General features: G+C 53.2%; 1 protein-coding gene across 1 annotated transcript; it reads right to left on the reverse strand.

Annotated features, from left to right (window-relative positions):
* Positions 1–1746: 1746 nt before the first annotated feature.
* GNRHR (gonadotropin releasing hormone receptor) lies at positions 1747–13793 on the reverse strand. Its single transcript, XM_044444998.1, has 6 exons — positions 13715–13793; positions 11776–11886; positions 9193–9288; positions 4290–4801; positions 2663–2864; positions 1747–2150 (listed from the first exon to the last, which is right to left on the reverse strand). Exons 1-6 carry the CDS (start codon positions 13791–13793, stop codon positions 1747–1749), a joined length of 1404 nt encoding a protein of 467 aa, XP_044300933.1.
* Positions 13794–16442: the final 2649 nt, after the last annotated feature.

Below are 16442 nucleotides of genomic sequence, written 5' to 3' on the forward strand. Positions count from 1 at the left end.
CCCTTTCTTCCCATAGCAGACTGTATTATTACTACTTTGTGTTCGTATCCCACCTCTTTGTGTGAGGAACTCAAGGCAGCTTACGCAGGAGAGTCAGGAAAGTCTGGCTTGCATCTCTAGGGATGGGCTATCCATATGAGCAAGGAAGAGGTTTGAACTCCCACTAGAAAGATTCCCCCCCCCCACCCCCAATAGCTATCTTTTGCTCTTACAGAAAAAGCAAAGTGGTACCCCTTGGGATGGCAAATCTAGACAGCATACAAAAAAGCAGAGACATCACCCTGCCAACAAAAGTGCGTATAGTCAAGGCTATGGTTTTCCCAGTTGCAATGTATGGCTGTGAAAGCTGGACCATAAGGAAGGCTGAGCGCCGAAGGATTGAGGCCTTCGAATTGTGGTGCTGGAGGAGACTCCTGCGAGTCCCTTGGACTGCAAGGTGATCAAACCGGTCAGTCCTAGAGGAGATCAACCCTGACTGCTGTTTAGAAGGCCAGATCCTGAAGATGAAACTCAAATGCTTTGGCCACCTAACGAGAAGGAAGGACTGCCTGGAGAAGAGCCCAATGCTGGGAACAATGGATGGCAAAAGAAGAAGGGGACAGCAGAGGATGAGGTGGCTGGATGGGGTCACTGAGGCAGTTGGTGTGAGCTTAGGTGGACTCCAGGGGATGGTGGAGGACAGGAAGGCCTGGAGGAATGTTGTCCATGGTGTCGCGATGGGTCGGGCACGACTTCGCGACTAACAACAACCCTTTGGAACAATCGGGCAGTGAGGAGATCTGCCCTGCCTGGGCACAGGTGATGTGCCGGTGCTCCGCAGGTGTATGTCCACCTGTTGACTTTGAAGGAGGGAGGGTGCTTGCGGCAATTTCCTTGTGGGGAGCCCAGAAGAAAATTAGGTGGGGAAAGGGCTCTCTGTGCCAGGTGCGTCTTGTGTTCCTGCTTCAGGAGAGTGTTCCAGTCATGGGCTTTTCCCACCCACAGGTAGGCAAGCCCCCTCGTTTCCCCCACAGTGGCTGGTCCCAAACGCTGCCTCTGAGAGCAGAAGTGTGACAACTTTTCAAATACCTGGGAAGTGCCATCCCATCTCCCCTCAGCCTTCTCAAAATGTGCATGCCCAGTTCTTTCAATCTCCTCCATGGGGCTTTGTTTTGAGTCATTCCTGTTGCCTTCCTCTGAACCAAAGCAAAATAAACCAAAGCCCAAATAAAACATACTGTTTCCCAAACTGGATCCAACCGGAAGTATAATTTACATTATATCTGGTCTCCAGCCACATTTAATTCAGGACACGTTTTGGACAGAATTGCACCCTGCCCTGTGGGCAACCAAATAGCTGATGACTCCTTGGTGTCCACTGAGTGGAAACTGGGGTGGTCAACCTTTTGGGGTTGTGGGGAAACCCCGCCATGGAACCCTTGGAGGGCCACCCGCAGCCGCGAGATTTTCCCTCTGGGGATGCCTATGCCTGTCCTGTGCCATGTTTCCTGCAGCAGTGGGGAGAAGCCTTTGAGAGACCCTCTTTGGGGAAAACTTTGCGCAGGGGGGACCCTCTTGTGCCCTGTGCAGTGGTGGCACCGCTGGCCTCAGGAACTGGGCCTGTGGGTTGCCCCCCCCCCCCCGCATTAAACAAGTTCATTTCCGGAGTCCATTCACATGCTTAGCTGCATGTTCTCAAGTGCACCCCAATGTCACAGATGCAGTGTGGGTCTGTGCCGAGCGTCTCCCTTAATGAAGATCCTTCCTCTATAATACAGTGAGTGCTGCGCCACTGGAAGCACTTGACGGTGCCTGGCCACGATCCCGAGAGTCTTTATTGTTCATCTCCGAGACAGACCCGAGGGCCTTTTCCGTGTGCGTCAGAGTTAATTTCAACGTGCCAAGGCAGAGCCTCATGTCCTCGCGGAACGATGGTGTGTAGAGCCCGTAGATGATGGGGTCCGTGCAGGTGTGCAGCAAGCCAAAGAGGAACAGGAAGTGGCCGATGTATTCCGGCATCTTATGGATCATGTCCGGCTGGAACCAGTACCACAAACCCAGGAGGTAATAAGGGGTCCAGCAAATGATGAAAGATGCCACTATGACGATCGTCATCTTGAGCGTCTTCATGCGAGCCTTGGAGATGTGGTCGTCCTTCCCCCTGGCCAGGCCTGTGGGAAAGTTGCAAAGGGGCCAGTTACCTGAGGAACCGGGGCGAGTGACGTCTGAACCAGCAACAGAAGGAACTGCGCAGGCCAAGACGGCAGGCTCCTACAAATGTGGACCGGCATTCTCCGGGGGGTTAGGGGGACCCTGTGAACTGGTGGACAGTTCCCCGCAATGCAGGAATTTAAGTGTAGGGTCTGCTAAGGACCTGGACTGGGAGGGGTTACCTGATCAGTTGGATTTTTGGATGGCCATAAATTATTTAGAGCAGTGAAGTGGCCAAGTTTGCTGATGATACCATTCAGGTGTTAGAAATAAGGGATTGGTAAGTGTTTCCAAAGATTCCTCCAGGACTACAACTCCCAGCATGAGGCTTACCATCATTTGTGGCTTTGGCAATGGACAGACAGCACAAAGAGCGAGTTCCCTGAAATTCAAGGCCCTTGAAGGCAATGAGGAAGGTAACACGCTAAGCCCAAAGCTTGTATCACACGCAGAGAAAGGACGGGAAACTCACCTTGGTTAATTTTCAGTTGCTTGCTAATCTCCGCTAAGATGCGGGTGTAGCAAATGATCATTACACACAGTGGGGTGACGTAGAGGCTGGCGAAGGTGAACATGTTGTAGGTGGTCTCCTGCCAGTGCTCCTTGAAACTTCCGTGCGTCACACACTGAGTGAAATTGACCCCTGGGATGGTGTGCAGGTGGAAGAGGAAGAGCTAGAATTGACACGGGAGGAAGATCAGGTTTTCCTAAGTGGTGGGCAGGCTGCGGGGAGCACTGGGCATCCCTTCCCAAGTCTACAGACCCCTGCACATTTTCACGCTGCTTTTTTAACAACCGGGTGAGGTGGGTTCGGCGAAGAGGCAGTGACTGGCCCAAAGCCGGGAGTGAGTAACAGGTGGGAACTAGAAGCTGGAAATCCCCAGTCCGGGTGCAACAGTGACCACTGTGACCCCCCACCTCAAATATTGAACCTCATTGTCCTTGTACTTTCTTTCCACATCAGGAATAATACCTTATTTCCCCCAATTTAACATTTAAAAAAAAACCCTCTGAAACTACTGTTTAAAAATGATGCTAATCTGGAAGGTCATGTTATTATCCAAGCAACCTGTGAAAATCCATGAGTAGGGAACGACAAGCGTGCAACAAATGCCTTGTCTCAAAAAGCTCACAGAATTCAAGGGGACCTCAGAGGATAGCTAGTCCAACCCCCAGGTGATGTGGGAAGTCTGTTCCCACAGGCCAAAGAGCTTGTTTATATACTCAGCAGGCTGAACTGATGAAATTTTTGTGAGGGGGCGGTTGTTGCTTCAGGGCGACCATCTCAGATAGGAACACCTCTGGTGTTCTCTCCGCTGCCTGCCCTCTCATGGCACACATTTGTGCATGGATCACATGCACAGCAGGGGAGAGGATTTATTCATGTCAAAGCACATCCTGCATTTCTTCCCAGCAATGAGCCTTTAAGGCAGCAGGCGATGCAGGAAAATTAATATGGAATAAACATACCATTTTGCTGGGAGTTTCTGACTTGGGAAAGCTTGGGTGAGATGGGGAGACCATGAATGGAAGCTGTCCATTCCCCAGGCCTTGGGTCAGGAGCCAAGGGTGGGAAGGATCGAATGATGGACCAAATGATGGTCAAATTGCACCCTGGGAAAGATCGGGGACAGCACGTTCCCTCCGTAGGTGAGAGCAAACATGACTATAAGATGTAAGATTTTAAGACAGCCAGTGGTGAAGAGTGCAGGGTTGGGACTCAGGCGATCCGGGTTCCAGTCCCCTCTCAGCCATGGAGCCAACTGGGTGACATTGGGCCAGTCACAGGGTCTCAGCCCAGCCTACCTCACAGGGTTGTTGTGAGGATAGGATTGAGAGCAGCAGGAGGGGAATGATGTAAGCTGCTTTGGGTTTGTTATAAGGGGAAAAGAGGGATATAAATCTAATAAATAATATAAGCAGGATCATTTCGCTCAGCACTGCCAAGTAGTGCGCCCAGTCTTTGCCAAAGCTTTACTCAGTCTACTCACAAGTAAGCAGACCTCGGTTCAGGCGTTCTCCCTCCCATCTGACGCTCATGTGCATGCAGGACAGGGCCTTTCCTGCGGGGCGGACTCTCTGGCGCCCTGGCTTCTTACCTGGGGAGAGGCCAGCAAGAGGCTGAGTGTCCACGCGATGCAAAGCATCATGCGATTCCGGCGGCTGGAACTGGCAAAAGAAAGCGGGTGGACGATCGCGGCATGCCGGTCCAAGCTGATCACCACAAGCACCAGCGCGGCCGAGTACATGGCAAAGAGCTTGAGGAAGTTCAGGAACCTGCAAAGCGCGTCTCCGGCGTACCACTGGACCGTGACGTTCCACGCGGCGTCCAGCGGCATGACCGTCACGGTCACCAGCAAGTCCGCCGCTGCCAGGTTCCGGATGAGCCGCTGCACGTGAGACTTCTGTCTCTTCCTCGAGACGCTGTAGAAGACGGCAGAGTTGTTGCACGCGGCCACCACAAAGAGGCAGCCGGTGATGACAACCCGAGCCTTGGCGGCGAGCGTGAAGGTCGGCTGGACCCAGGCCTTGGGGCAAAGGTAGACCGAGCCGTTCTCACTGGCGGGGCTGCATCGCTGTGAGTGCTGCATCTGTGGCTCGCCTTCCGTGGCTGCCGGGAGGAAACCAAGAAGGGATTGCTTTTGGCATGCAGCCCTCCGGGGCGCCTGCTTCAGCGGGGCGGTGCTGAAGGACCACCACTTCCGTTTGGATCCAGAGAGGTACTCCTAAGAGCTGAGAAACAGTCTGCACAGAACCCTTTCTCGGGGGAGCCAGCGATGCACCCAAGTGGGGCGAGCATCAGGAATCGTGGCCGGACGGATCGCTGCAGCCGAGGCCAGGCCTGCGGCCTCAGCTTCAGCGGCACAGAAGCTGCCCCCACAACCCGCTTGAACAACAGTGGTGGATGCCGCAGGGATCTGGAGCAGACTGCCGGGGAGGGAACCACATGATGGCAGGGGGGGTCCATCTGTGATTTCTAAAATATGGAATACAACTGACAGAGGCATCCCCACAGTGAGAACACTCAGAGGGTGCATTTAAGGGGAAGCTACGGAGCAAACGGAAGAGACCGACTATGTTTCTGAACCTGGCAAGGTCATGAATATAGAACTATGTGCTGATTTTCTTTTGCGAAAGCTTGGCTCGGAGGGAGAAGCAGCAGCGTGGCGGCTTGATGATGCCGCAGCTGTCGGCCAGAAATGGTCGGCGCTGCAGTGGTGCGAGCCCAGCCTCCACCAGCCGGAGCGGGCCCCTCATTTCCCCCAGCTCCTAGCCAACCTAGCGGCTCGAAAGCATGCGAGATGAATAGGTGCCACCTTGGTGGGAAGGAAACGGTGCTCTGTGGCATCATGCTGGCCACGTGACTGGGGGATCGTCCTTGGGCAGCGCTGGCTCGTGGCCTCAGACGGGGAGATGAGCATCACCCCCTCGTGGCTCCACCGGTCCCTTTCTGCTCAGAGCAATCACACCCACCGTTGCTCGTTCACACCCACATCTGTGGTGATTCGTGAATGGCCCCACCCACACTCAGCCCTTTGCATGCCAGAAAGAAATGGCTCCTTACCGTCAGGTGCTCCAGGGAAAAGAGGCTGTTCCGCCCAGGTGGTGTGGCAGTGCATCTGACAGCCCGCAGCTCCCCATGGGAAATGCTGGAAGCATCGGAGGCTCTTCCACACCTGGGCCTGGGAGCTGCGGCAGCTATAGCTATGGTAGCTAGCCATTGCACCAGGTTGCACCCTACCCTGACCCCGACCCTGCCATTAGACTGAGTCAGGCTGCGGTCCCATCCAGTCCAGCACTGCTGTGTCTGAAGGGCCATAAATGGCCCAGGGTTTCAAGTAGAATCCCTTCTTAGCCCTACAGAGGTGCAGATCTTGTTAAACCCTTTCCATCCACTTCTCATGCATTGCCAAGTCTCTTTCTCTCTGTTGTTTCTCTGGTGCAAACTCACAGAACCCAAAGGTGCACCAGCGTGCAAAAGCCCAAATGTGCACCAGCCAGGTCACGTTTGCCCCATTTCCCCCTCGCATTTCCCCATCGCATGCCTCCAAAGAGGCCGGTCTTCTGTGGAACCTGTGGGTCGTATGCTGAAGAACGTGCGTGCGTTTGAATCTGTCGCGGATTTCTCAGATGTCCGCACCTGGGACTGGCAGGCACGTGTTCGGCCAAGGAGCCACACCTCCGTATGTCCTCCAAAGTGCCATGGTTGGAATAGCTCCCCACACAACCTGTCCACTCTAAGGCGGCCAGAAACAATTTGGGCTGTATTTTCCTACTGTCGGGAGAGGAGGAAGGAGGGGGTTCCATTTCTAAAAGTATATCCTTGGCCTCAAGCCTATATGAGGGTGTGGGGGGGGGGGGCATTCTTCTGCTCTGAAAGGAAATCCATTCCTTCATTAGAATACGCGGATGCAGACAGCAGCAAAAGGCAATCACCACATGCTCAGAAGAAATGCTTTTCTTTCTCACGTAATGGTTGGCGAGCTCCTGGCCATAGATGGAAGGGAATGGCACAATATGGATATGATTACAGGAGGAGAACTTCACAAGCGTGTAATCCTATAACTATCTATTCAGATGCAAGTCCCACTGAGTTCAATGCCCCTTACTCCTAAGTAAGTAATTTGGCTTACTTGCTATTATAAGCATGATTCTCGGCATGACTGGCTCATACTGCTTTTTCAGACATTCTGAAAGATATAATTCTCAAAAACCTGTATGATGCTGAAAGTTTCTGGTGCATTTCAAACTGCTTTTCGGGATGGATTAGTGGGGAATCTCACTTGTGGGGCAGTACTGTTGGATCACTGTTTACTGCTAGGTGAATAGGGTTGTCCACTCCCCTTGCCCTTCTCCTCCAGGGCATCCACTTCCCCCAAATCTGAACACATTGTGGTTAATTCAAACTATGATTTGTCCAAACAAGCCAAGTTCAAACTGTGATTTCTGATCCTGGCTTGTTTGGATGACACAGGAACCTGTGGTTATTCTTAGCTTAAACTGAGGGGGTCCTTCTGGTCATGAGGCCAGTGGAGAGGATGTGCGCAAAAGGCTTGTGTTTGTCATGCCAAATTGTGTTTAGGTCTTACATCGGGACTGGGATCAGCGTTCTCAGTAGAAGGTCAGAGGGCAAAACAATTCAGAAGAAAGAGCCATGCCACTTGGTCCAATCTATTCCATAAGGCAGTACTCACGGAATACTTGATATTATGCCTGTCTTCACTCTTCTTTATTCTAGAGTCCCAAAGCTGCAGTCCTTAAACCATAAGTACCATGACGTAAGTAAAAGCAGCAGGGAAAAAAGCAGAAGTTAAAATGCCAGGCTTAAGAGAGGGGTGGGTCACTTTGGGGAGGGAATTCTATGCTGGATCCAGTGTTGCCTAGTGGTTAGCATAGGATGCAGGGGATCTCATTTCTAGTTTTCCCTCAGCCATAAAACTCACGAGGTACCTTTGGGCCGGTCACAGACTGTTACCCCAATCTACCTCACAGGGCCGTTGTTGTGAGGATTAAAAGGAGAGAAGGACCACCTTGTAAACTGACTTGGATTCCATACAAGAAGAAGAAAAATGTGGAGTGAATGCAATGCAGTAGTAATTTTAATTGTTAATATTATTTATTTATTTTATTCTTTGGCCAGGGCGACTTAATTTATATTGTTTTATAGGATGTTATTTATTTATGTTTGTGAGCTGCCCCGAGGCTTCGGTGAATGGAGTGGCATAGAAGTTCCCTAAATAAATAAATAATCACATTGGGGGGGCACCAGCAGGAAGAGGGGGGCATGTTCCCAGGCTGGGCAGGGCGGGAAATCTGAGCAAGCAGCTTCACGCAGGCACGGCCAGGAGACCCCTTGGAATGGGGGGATGCCACAAAGGCTGAGCCGCAATCGGCACTTGGGGGAAAGGGGATCCGGGGAGGGGGGTGGCGACCCCCAGCTCTGCCCCCAAACCACACCGGGCACTGTCTCCAGCCGTCCTGCTGCCCAAATGCCTCTCGAGCAGGTACTGAAAAGCATCCCGTGGTGCTATTTTAAGCACAAAGTCCCGCCTGCCCCGAAACACGCAATTGACTGCCCAATTCCGTGTGTCACGGTCACATCGAGCTCACCTTTCCCCCAAGGGGTCCTAGGACACACACGCACTCCTTCCTCTCACGTTCACCCACACAACCGTCCTGAGAGGTAGGCCAGGCCGGTGACTGACCTGCAGTGAGCTTCGTGGGTGAGTGCAGTGCCCGCTACGTCACAGTGGCTCTCCGTTATGGGACCCACAGAGTTCAGTGGGGCTTGTTGCCAGGTATGGGGCACAGAGCTGCAGCCTGAAGCCGGAACTCCAGCGGTTAAAAATGGAAAACTGTCCAGTTATCCACAAATCAATCAGCTGAAGTAGTAAGTACGGCTTAACAGCCCTGTGAGCACGGGCTCCATCCATCCTCGGTACACAACAAAACAGGCCCGAGTAACTGCATTCTAAAAGCAAGGTGCCCTTCCATAAATCGGAACTAGCCAAGTCACAAACCATCTCAGGCGTTTGCTCGCCGTTGTCACATCTCAGAAAGCCCACATAGCCTTCAAAGGGAAATAAAAAGATGACGGAACCAAAAGATGTTAAAAATCAGACCCACCAAAAGGACTCAGGGGATCTATACCCCGTGGTTACTAAGATCTGTTGGCCCCACGGTGGAATTCCACGCTCTAGAGATTGCGGTCAGGTGCACCTGCAGGACGAGCCCTGTGCTAGTGACTCTCTGATAAAAGCAGATATGAAAAAGAGAAGCAGGAATCCACGCTCAGTGGAAGTCTCTCTACTATACCTGCACTCCACATGTCCTTGAAAGGAAAAAGGGGAAGGTCGCGGGTTGTGTTGTCTTCCCGGGCTGATGCAAGCACTTCCGACCGGCTCTCTGCAGCTCTCAGGACCATATCGCCCTGCTCTTCAGGTGATGCCTGGGCTTGGAAAGCCGAGCGAAGGACTCAGCAGAGCCGCGCCGGGACCTTGCCTGCCAGCCAGCCGGGCAGCTGCAGCTGCCGCAGCTTCGGGGTCACCGCCGGCAGCCCAGCCCCGGGACAGAGCGGCATCTCCTGCATGCAGAATGCTGCAAGACGAGCCAGGGAGCGCAGCGGAAAGGACGCGATGCCCGGACCTTGCAGAAGAGACCGTTTTAATCCATACTGCAGCTGCCAGACGTTCTCTCCTCTGCAGAAACAGACTCCTGGCAAAGCGTGAGCCGCCCGTGCCACTGCTTAGCCCCAGAGATCTCAGAAATGCACCAGAGCTGTCCAGGGCACATGGTCTGCAGCACTGGGTGGCGGAATGACTGACGACGGGCCCCCCAAATGTTCCTACGTGTGCCTAAATATAGGCACCGCTTCGCAGAGACAGATCTTGGCCCCACGGAGCCTGCCAGTGGGGAGGACGTGGGGCAGAGGGTCCTTCAACCCTTAGCCCTGCTCAACACTCCCGTGTGGCCAGGAAGTGCCGTTCTGCATTGAAGGGAGACCTCGGGCGGGAACTGCCGAAGCACCTGCACATCAGCCGAGCAGCCGATACACTTGGTTCTTGAGGAGTCCCACTGCACTCCGTGGGGACTCCCCCTGGGTATCCATATACAGAACCGCGGCCGAAGGGAAGGCAGCTCAGCTCCCGCCGGGGGACCCAGAGCAGCCCGACCGTCAGTGCGTTTGAGCCTAACACATCCTTGCCGGCAGCAAAGCCTTAGGAGTGATTTCGAAGAAGAGAAATAAGGAAGAGAAAAGCGGAGAGAAAGCGGTGCAAAAATGGGGAAAGCAGCCAACGCCTGGTGGCTGGGGAGTCGGGGCTGGGCCTGGGGGCGGGGGGGTGGCACCTGGGGCAGCCCCGAGGGCCAGGTTTGGGCCGCACGCTTGCTGTCCAGCACTCCTCTCCTAAAGAGCTTGTTGAGTTTAAGGATGAGGCAGGTGGCTTGCAGGACGCCACCGGCAGGCCTGGAGCCACCCGGACGGCTGCAAATGCACCCAGACACATCTGCGTTCTCCAGGCAGGCACTGTCCCGAGAGAGCCTCCATTCACAGCATGGACTCTGGCGGTGGTTTCAGCTCTGCCTCCCACGCAGTTCGGAAGTTAATAATCTGAGAAGCCTGCTAGGCAGGGGCGAGGACCTCATCTGGACTGCCACAATCTGACTTTTTCCTGCAAAATTGGCTCTTCCGAGGAGAGGTCACGCGTCCCTGGCTCTCCCTGCTCAGCTTCTGCCCTCGCAGCTGCCGCGAGAGGTTGCTTATGCCAAATGGGAAACGGGAATGTCAAGGGCTCGCTTCATTCCAGCGGCCTTCCCCAGCCGGTGCTTCTTCCACCGCACTGCAGTGAATAGAGCCCTTGACCCAAACCCATCATCCTCAGCCACCATGGGAAGCGTGAGGGAGGGCTGCACTCCCAGCATGCCCTGGCAGGCACCGCTGTCCGAGCGCGCCAGTTTCCCTCTGGCGTGCAGTGCCTTTGATGCGTGTCTTCGTAGGCATACGGGGGAAACGAGTCGAGTGATGTTTGGGAGACTTCACACACCCTACTGGCCCGTCCGCCACCCACCCAAAGCGCATCTCCACCCTCCCACCACCGCTTCTCTGGACCAGAGTCCTCTTTGGGTGGCCTTTCCCCCATGCTGATGGGGCACGTCAGGAGGAGAGCACCTGCCGGCAGCCCTGCCCTCTTCGGTCCCCCCTGCAGGTGGACTGCGGCCACCCTGCAACCTTGGGGGCGGACATGGCAACTCGGAGCTCCGGAAAAATGGGGATCATAGGAAGTCCTGCTGTTTAGACCGCCTCCCTCGCATGTGAGGGGCCACCAGTGCCGCCGCGGCCCACATCACCTGGGCGGCTGGCACAGTCCCTCATCACGCCTAGGAGGGGCCTGTACCAGCTGCCCAGGTAATGTGGGCCACGCTTCAGCCTTAGCAAGCACGGTCCGTGGCCACGGATGATGGAAGGTGCGCTCCGACTGCCCTGGGAAGGTAACAGGTTCGCCTGACCCCTGGGGCAGAGAGACTGGACTCGGGACCGTCCCAACGACCGGGCTTGGGCCGTGCGACACCACGGGCCGAGTACGGATTAAGTGAGGGTGGCGTTAGAGGGTAGGTTGTTGTTGGAATGTGGGCTGCCATAACTCCCGAACCCAAATGAGATCGCAAACCGCAGGGAACAAGGAAATCGCCAGCCACTGTGCGGGGCTCACAGTGAACAAGCAGGTCTTGCTAGTGCGGCTGGTTCGGACCACGCTGTGGCCCAGGCTCGACAGCAACCCAGCCACTCGCAGCTGCCCGGAAGCCCCGCGTGTGGATCGTGGCGCATCTGAACCCAGGCGGAGAGCCTCAAAAGTCCCGAGCGGCCACTATTCCTCCAAATCAATGTCTCCCGACAGCAACTGGGTTGCGTTGCTGTGACCACGCAGGGCTAGGAAGCGTGTGGTGCTCCAGATCTCGTTAGACCACAGCCCCCATCGTCCCCAGCCACTGGCCGTGCTGGCCAGGGCGGATGGGAGTTGCCATATATAACCCCTGGCCAGGGTGTTCCCTGCGAAGCAAGCTCAGCCGGGCATCCCGGGGGCTTACCTTCCTCTGCCAGCGTGACCATGTGGGCTGCTTCCTCGCTCTGCTGTGGGTGGCACAAAACCCCCACGGAGGCCGTCACACCACTCCCGGTTTCCGTGTCGCACTTTTCATCTAAGACCAGCCGCCATGATCAAGAAGGCGCAAACTTGCTAGAAACCAAGCGCGGTGTTTGGAGGAAGCTCCTTGCACAGCTGCTTCGGGAACCTGCAAATGAAAGCAAGGCCGGACGTCAAGGGAGCACCGGAACTGTCCCCCCATCCCCATCCCCGTCCCCATACCCCACCCCACACGCCAGTAGCATGCTGGATATGAAATGGGGCTGGGAGGGGGGGTCAGCTCTCCGTAAAAACTGGGGGTGCGGGCTTCTGTGGGGTGGGCGGAAAAGGCCTGCTGGTTCCCCCGCCCTTTGCCGCTTGGAACGAAAGCTGCTGAAATTCCAGTGCTTCTACCCCCCGCTAGGTTTCCATGGTCCTGCTTTCTAGATTAGGCCTGCCTACAAAACCTCTTTTGTCCCAGCGGCTGACCTGTGCTGAGAAGGAAAGAAGAAAAAGAAAAGCCGCACGGCCTCCTCCGTTGCCAGCGCACTGAGCGTTGCCTCAGCCGTTTCTCAATGATTTCCCCAGTGGACCCATCCTGCAGCCAGCTGGCAGAACTCTGCACACGGTCTAAGCAGTCTTATCCAAGATAATACGGGCTGTAGGAATTTCTGGGATTTCTAGCTATTTGCGAGCTATTCGGCTGTGCGCTGCTTCGAAAATGCAGGCCCAAGGGGAGACCAAGTTGTTTGGGCTGAATTTCCTGGATGCTTTAGCATGGTTGCAAAAACAAGTTTTGTGACACCTCGGAGGGTAAAGGTGCAGCCCTTCTTATAGGCTCATTCGTGGAATTTTGCTGCAGTCCCAATCTTGGTTGTCGGCTGCTTGAAGCAAAGTTTTCCCACCCCACCCCCATCTTCGTTTTTTTAATCACAGCTTTGCCGTGGGGCACTAAAGTCCACGTCATTCGGTGCAAGATGCATTTGATGATGCAGAGTCCAGTCTACAAAACCTATGCCATAATAAATGTTATTAGTCTTTAAGATGCTGCAAGAAATTTAATTTTGCTGCAGACAAAACAACCAGGATGAAAAGGACAAACTAAACAGCCTCGTGCCAAGCGTCAGAATTTGCTTAATCTATGACGGTAATAACATTCGTGTTCTCCACTCACAAGAGTCAGGATCCCAACTTCCCCGTCTAGATTTTTGACTTATTCTCTAGATGATGTGAGGATCTTTAAGCTAGTACGTGAGGCCACAGACGATGTGGTCGGTCGCATCGGCAATGAGCATGCAATATAACCGGCATCCTTGGTTAAGTGTTGGAGGAGAAAACACCAGTGAGCCAGTGTGGCGTAGTGGTTAAGAGCACGGGGCTGGGACTCAGAGGATCTGGGTTCGAGTCCCCGCTCGGCCATGGAGCCAACTGGGTGACTTTGGGCCAGTCACAGACTCTCAGCCCAACCTACCTCATAGGGTTGTTGTTGTGGGGATAAGATGGAGGAGGAGAGATGATGTAAGCTGCCTTGAGTCCTTTGTAGGAAAAAGGCAGGATATAAATCACAATATAAATAAATAAATTTAGCGGGGCAAAACTGGTCTTCATCTACTTTTAGTGTAGGGTCAAGTGTGCGTTGCACAGCTGCACATGGCTAAAATGAGTCACGGCAAATTGTGACCAGCTTCAGCAACACTGGAGAGGAAACAGAACGGCTTGGCGAGCATCTTTCAGCAGAAGAACAGGACTGCTGTCACTTGATCCAGAACTTTAGGGAGCATGAGCTGGATGAACAACCAGGGTGTTTTGCTGGGGAAGAAAAGTGAGCCAACGGAGGTACGTTCACCATGCATTAGATTCCAGGATGCAGCCTGAAAATAAAGAGAAGGGTTGCTTGCCCGTACCTTCCTTTTCTTCAAACGTGCCTGGCATAGAAGTGTTTGGAAGTGGCTTTGGATCCCGCAAGTAAGTTTCTCCAGCCATACTGAAGTGATAACTTAGCAGTTCGTCTCTGGTGGCATCCAGGTGCGTAATTCAGAGGTTTCCAGAGGCGACCTCTGACCCTGGAGGCAGCAGGGCTGAAATAACTAGTGGCCACAGCTTGTGTTGCTCTGTGTGTGTGTTCATGTAATTCCTTGATCGATGCACCCAGTTTGATGATCATCACCACATTTGGGGGTAGAAAATTCTGCAAAGAAGGCCCTCCCTTTGTCTGACCTGAATTTCTTAGATGACCTCTTTGGGTTCTTGTACTGAGACAGAGAAAAACCAAATCTCCGCTTTCTCCATGCCAGGTACAGTTTTATGCACATCTGTGGCCGTGACCTGACTTTTTTCTAAACTGTAATGGCTGCAAAGTTGAAACCTTTCCTCCTGGACACTGCGTAGTTCACCCCACTCACCCACCACACACAGCCTGCTTCAGATGTATTGGGCTGCAACTCCACCATACCTGACCATCATCCTCTGCTGGCTGGGGATAATAGGAGTTGTAGTCTCACGCCTTTGCAGGGCCCCAGCGTCAAGGAGGCTGTCTCAAGCTGCCTCCAGCACAACACGACCTGGGAAAGTTCTGCCTCATACTGGATCCTGCACAGAAGGACTAGTCTGGGGGACTGGAGGCTATGCGAGTAAATATCAATAACCATTAAGTCATTTCCCCAGGCTTGGAGAGAAATGAGCGCCAGAGGTACACTGAGTCCTCCATAGCTGCCAGAAAGGTCATGAGTTTAGAAAACATGCTTGCCAAGAGGTTGTTTTTTATTTTCTCAAACATTATTTGGTCTTCGGCTCCAAGCCGGCTACTTCACCCCCGGCTTTAGGGAGGCGTCCAGCGTTGATCCCTAAACCAAACCCATCTTTTAACAGCATCCTTCATTTGGATGTGGTCAGAGTCCCATATATTCTACAGCCCTAAAAACCTGGATTTGCCCAAGGAAAACTGCGTCTGCAAACTGGATGGTGTGGATCGTTAATATTTTTACACGTGCTCAACTCTGAAGGCTCAGAGCATCACAATACAAAGATGAGTTATGTTGCATATATTTACAACTGAAGCCCAAGTCTGTTGCACAGGCTGCAGTTGAGGGAAAGGCACTTTGTACATGCTTAGGTATAATATCCCTTCAGATCTGTCTCCTGAAAGAAGGGAGATGACCAAAATCAGGAAGAGAGGGAGATAAACGGGATGAAGGTGCATAAAGAAGAAGTGGGGTTGCATGACCCGAGGGACCGCTTCACAAGAACGCGAGTGTCTTCCTTAACCCAGAATGGGCACAAGAAAGTGCGGAAAGGCTCCGCAGGGCCCCTGGGCGACTTGTTTGCGGAGCACTGGCCTCGAATCTTGAAGAGAACAAAGCATGCTAGAAATCTGAACCCACTTGGAAGTGGACCCCATGGAGTTCAGTGGCACCTGGTGCCAGGTAAGTGGGTATATAATTGGCGATGCCATCTTATCTTTCATCCTTTCCCTCTTTTAGAGTAAGCCGTTAAAGATATTTCCAGTGCTCTGAACATTGACCCAGCTTTACATTTTTTTGACGTCAGTAAGTGTTAAAATGGTTGGATGAATGGAAAGTGCCCTAGAACAGGGCGAGGGCTTTGGAAAATCTCAGAATAGTCCGTGTTTTCCTCTGTAAATCAGCTCATGTTGGAAATGCCCAAGAAACACAAGGATTCTAGGCTGCTCCGAAGCAAACCAAGGATGTTTTTTTGAATGCAAAGGGAGTTTGAACCCAGCTCCTGCATGGATTGGATCCAAGATGTGACAGATGTGAAAGGATGGAGACAGGAGACCTCTGCAATTTTTCTGCCACATCTGTGGGGGATCCAGAGGGCGCCTTCCACTCAAAAGCCCCCCATGTTTTCCAATACTTGGTCCATTCATATCCTCACCATTAAGAACATCCATTCAGGAAGAAAAATGGAAAGCTGGCACACAGCCTTGGAAGGGCCACGGCAAGAAACTCTCTCTCGGGAGCCACCCTGGACCTGCCTGGACATGCTTGTGATACCTCCCGACTCAGGCCTTGGGTGTCAGTGGATTGCAAGAGATTTTCGCTTTCTAGCAGTCCCTCCTCGCCTTGAGATATTTTCAGCGATGTGCACTGCAAGAGGTTTGGCCTGATTCACATGTAACAAGAACACAGTTTGGAAAAACCTCTGTGTTGTCATGAATAAGGCAACGTGCTGGTGGACAAATCACATACCTTCTATGGTCCTGTGCAAAACACAAGCTCTGGCTCGTTTCTGTCCAGTGAACCAGGCAACCCAATTTAGGATTCAGGGCTGGTGCGCTCCCATGGCATGTGCATCGGCACATGCAAGTGCCCCACCTTGAGAAAGATTTCACCAAAAGCGGGTCACAAAAGTTGAAAATAACTTAATAATCAAGTTCTCCTCAGGGTCTCTTTCCCAGCAGGTCCAGCCCATTACCACCAGCCCAGCAGTCACCCGATAAGTTTTGAGGTACAGTGTAGATTTGAACCCATGTCTCCCCCATTTAAGTTGGACCATAAGGAAGGCTGAGCGCCAGAGAATTGAGGCCTTTGAATTGTGGTGCTGGCAGAGACTCCTGCGAGTCCCTTGGACCACAAGGCGATCCAACCGGTCAGTCCTAGAGGAGATCAACCC

This window comes from Varanus komodoensis, unplaced genomic scaffold (genome assembly GCF_004798865.1).
Source record: "Varanus komodoensis strain SLA01 unplaced genomic scaffold, ASM479886v1 scaffold46_3, whole genome shotgun sequence".
In the NCBI taxonomy this organism is placed as follows: Eukaryota; Metazoa; Chordata; class Lepidosauria; order Squamata; family Varanidae; genus Varanus; species Varanus komodoensis.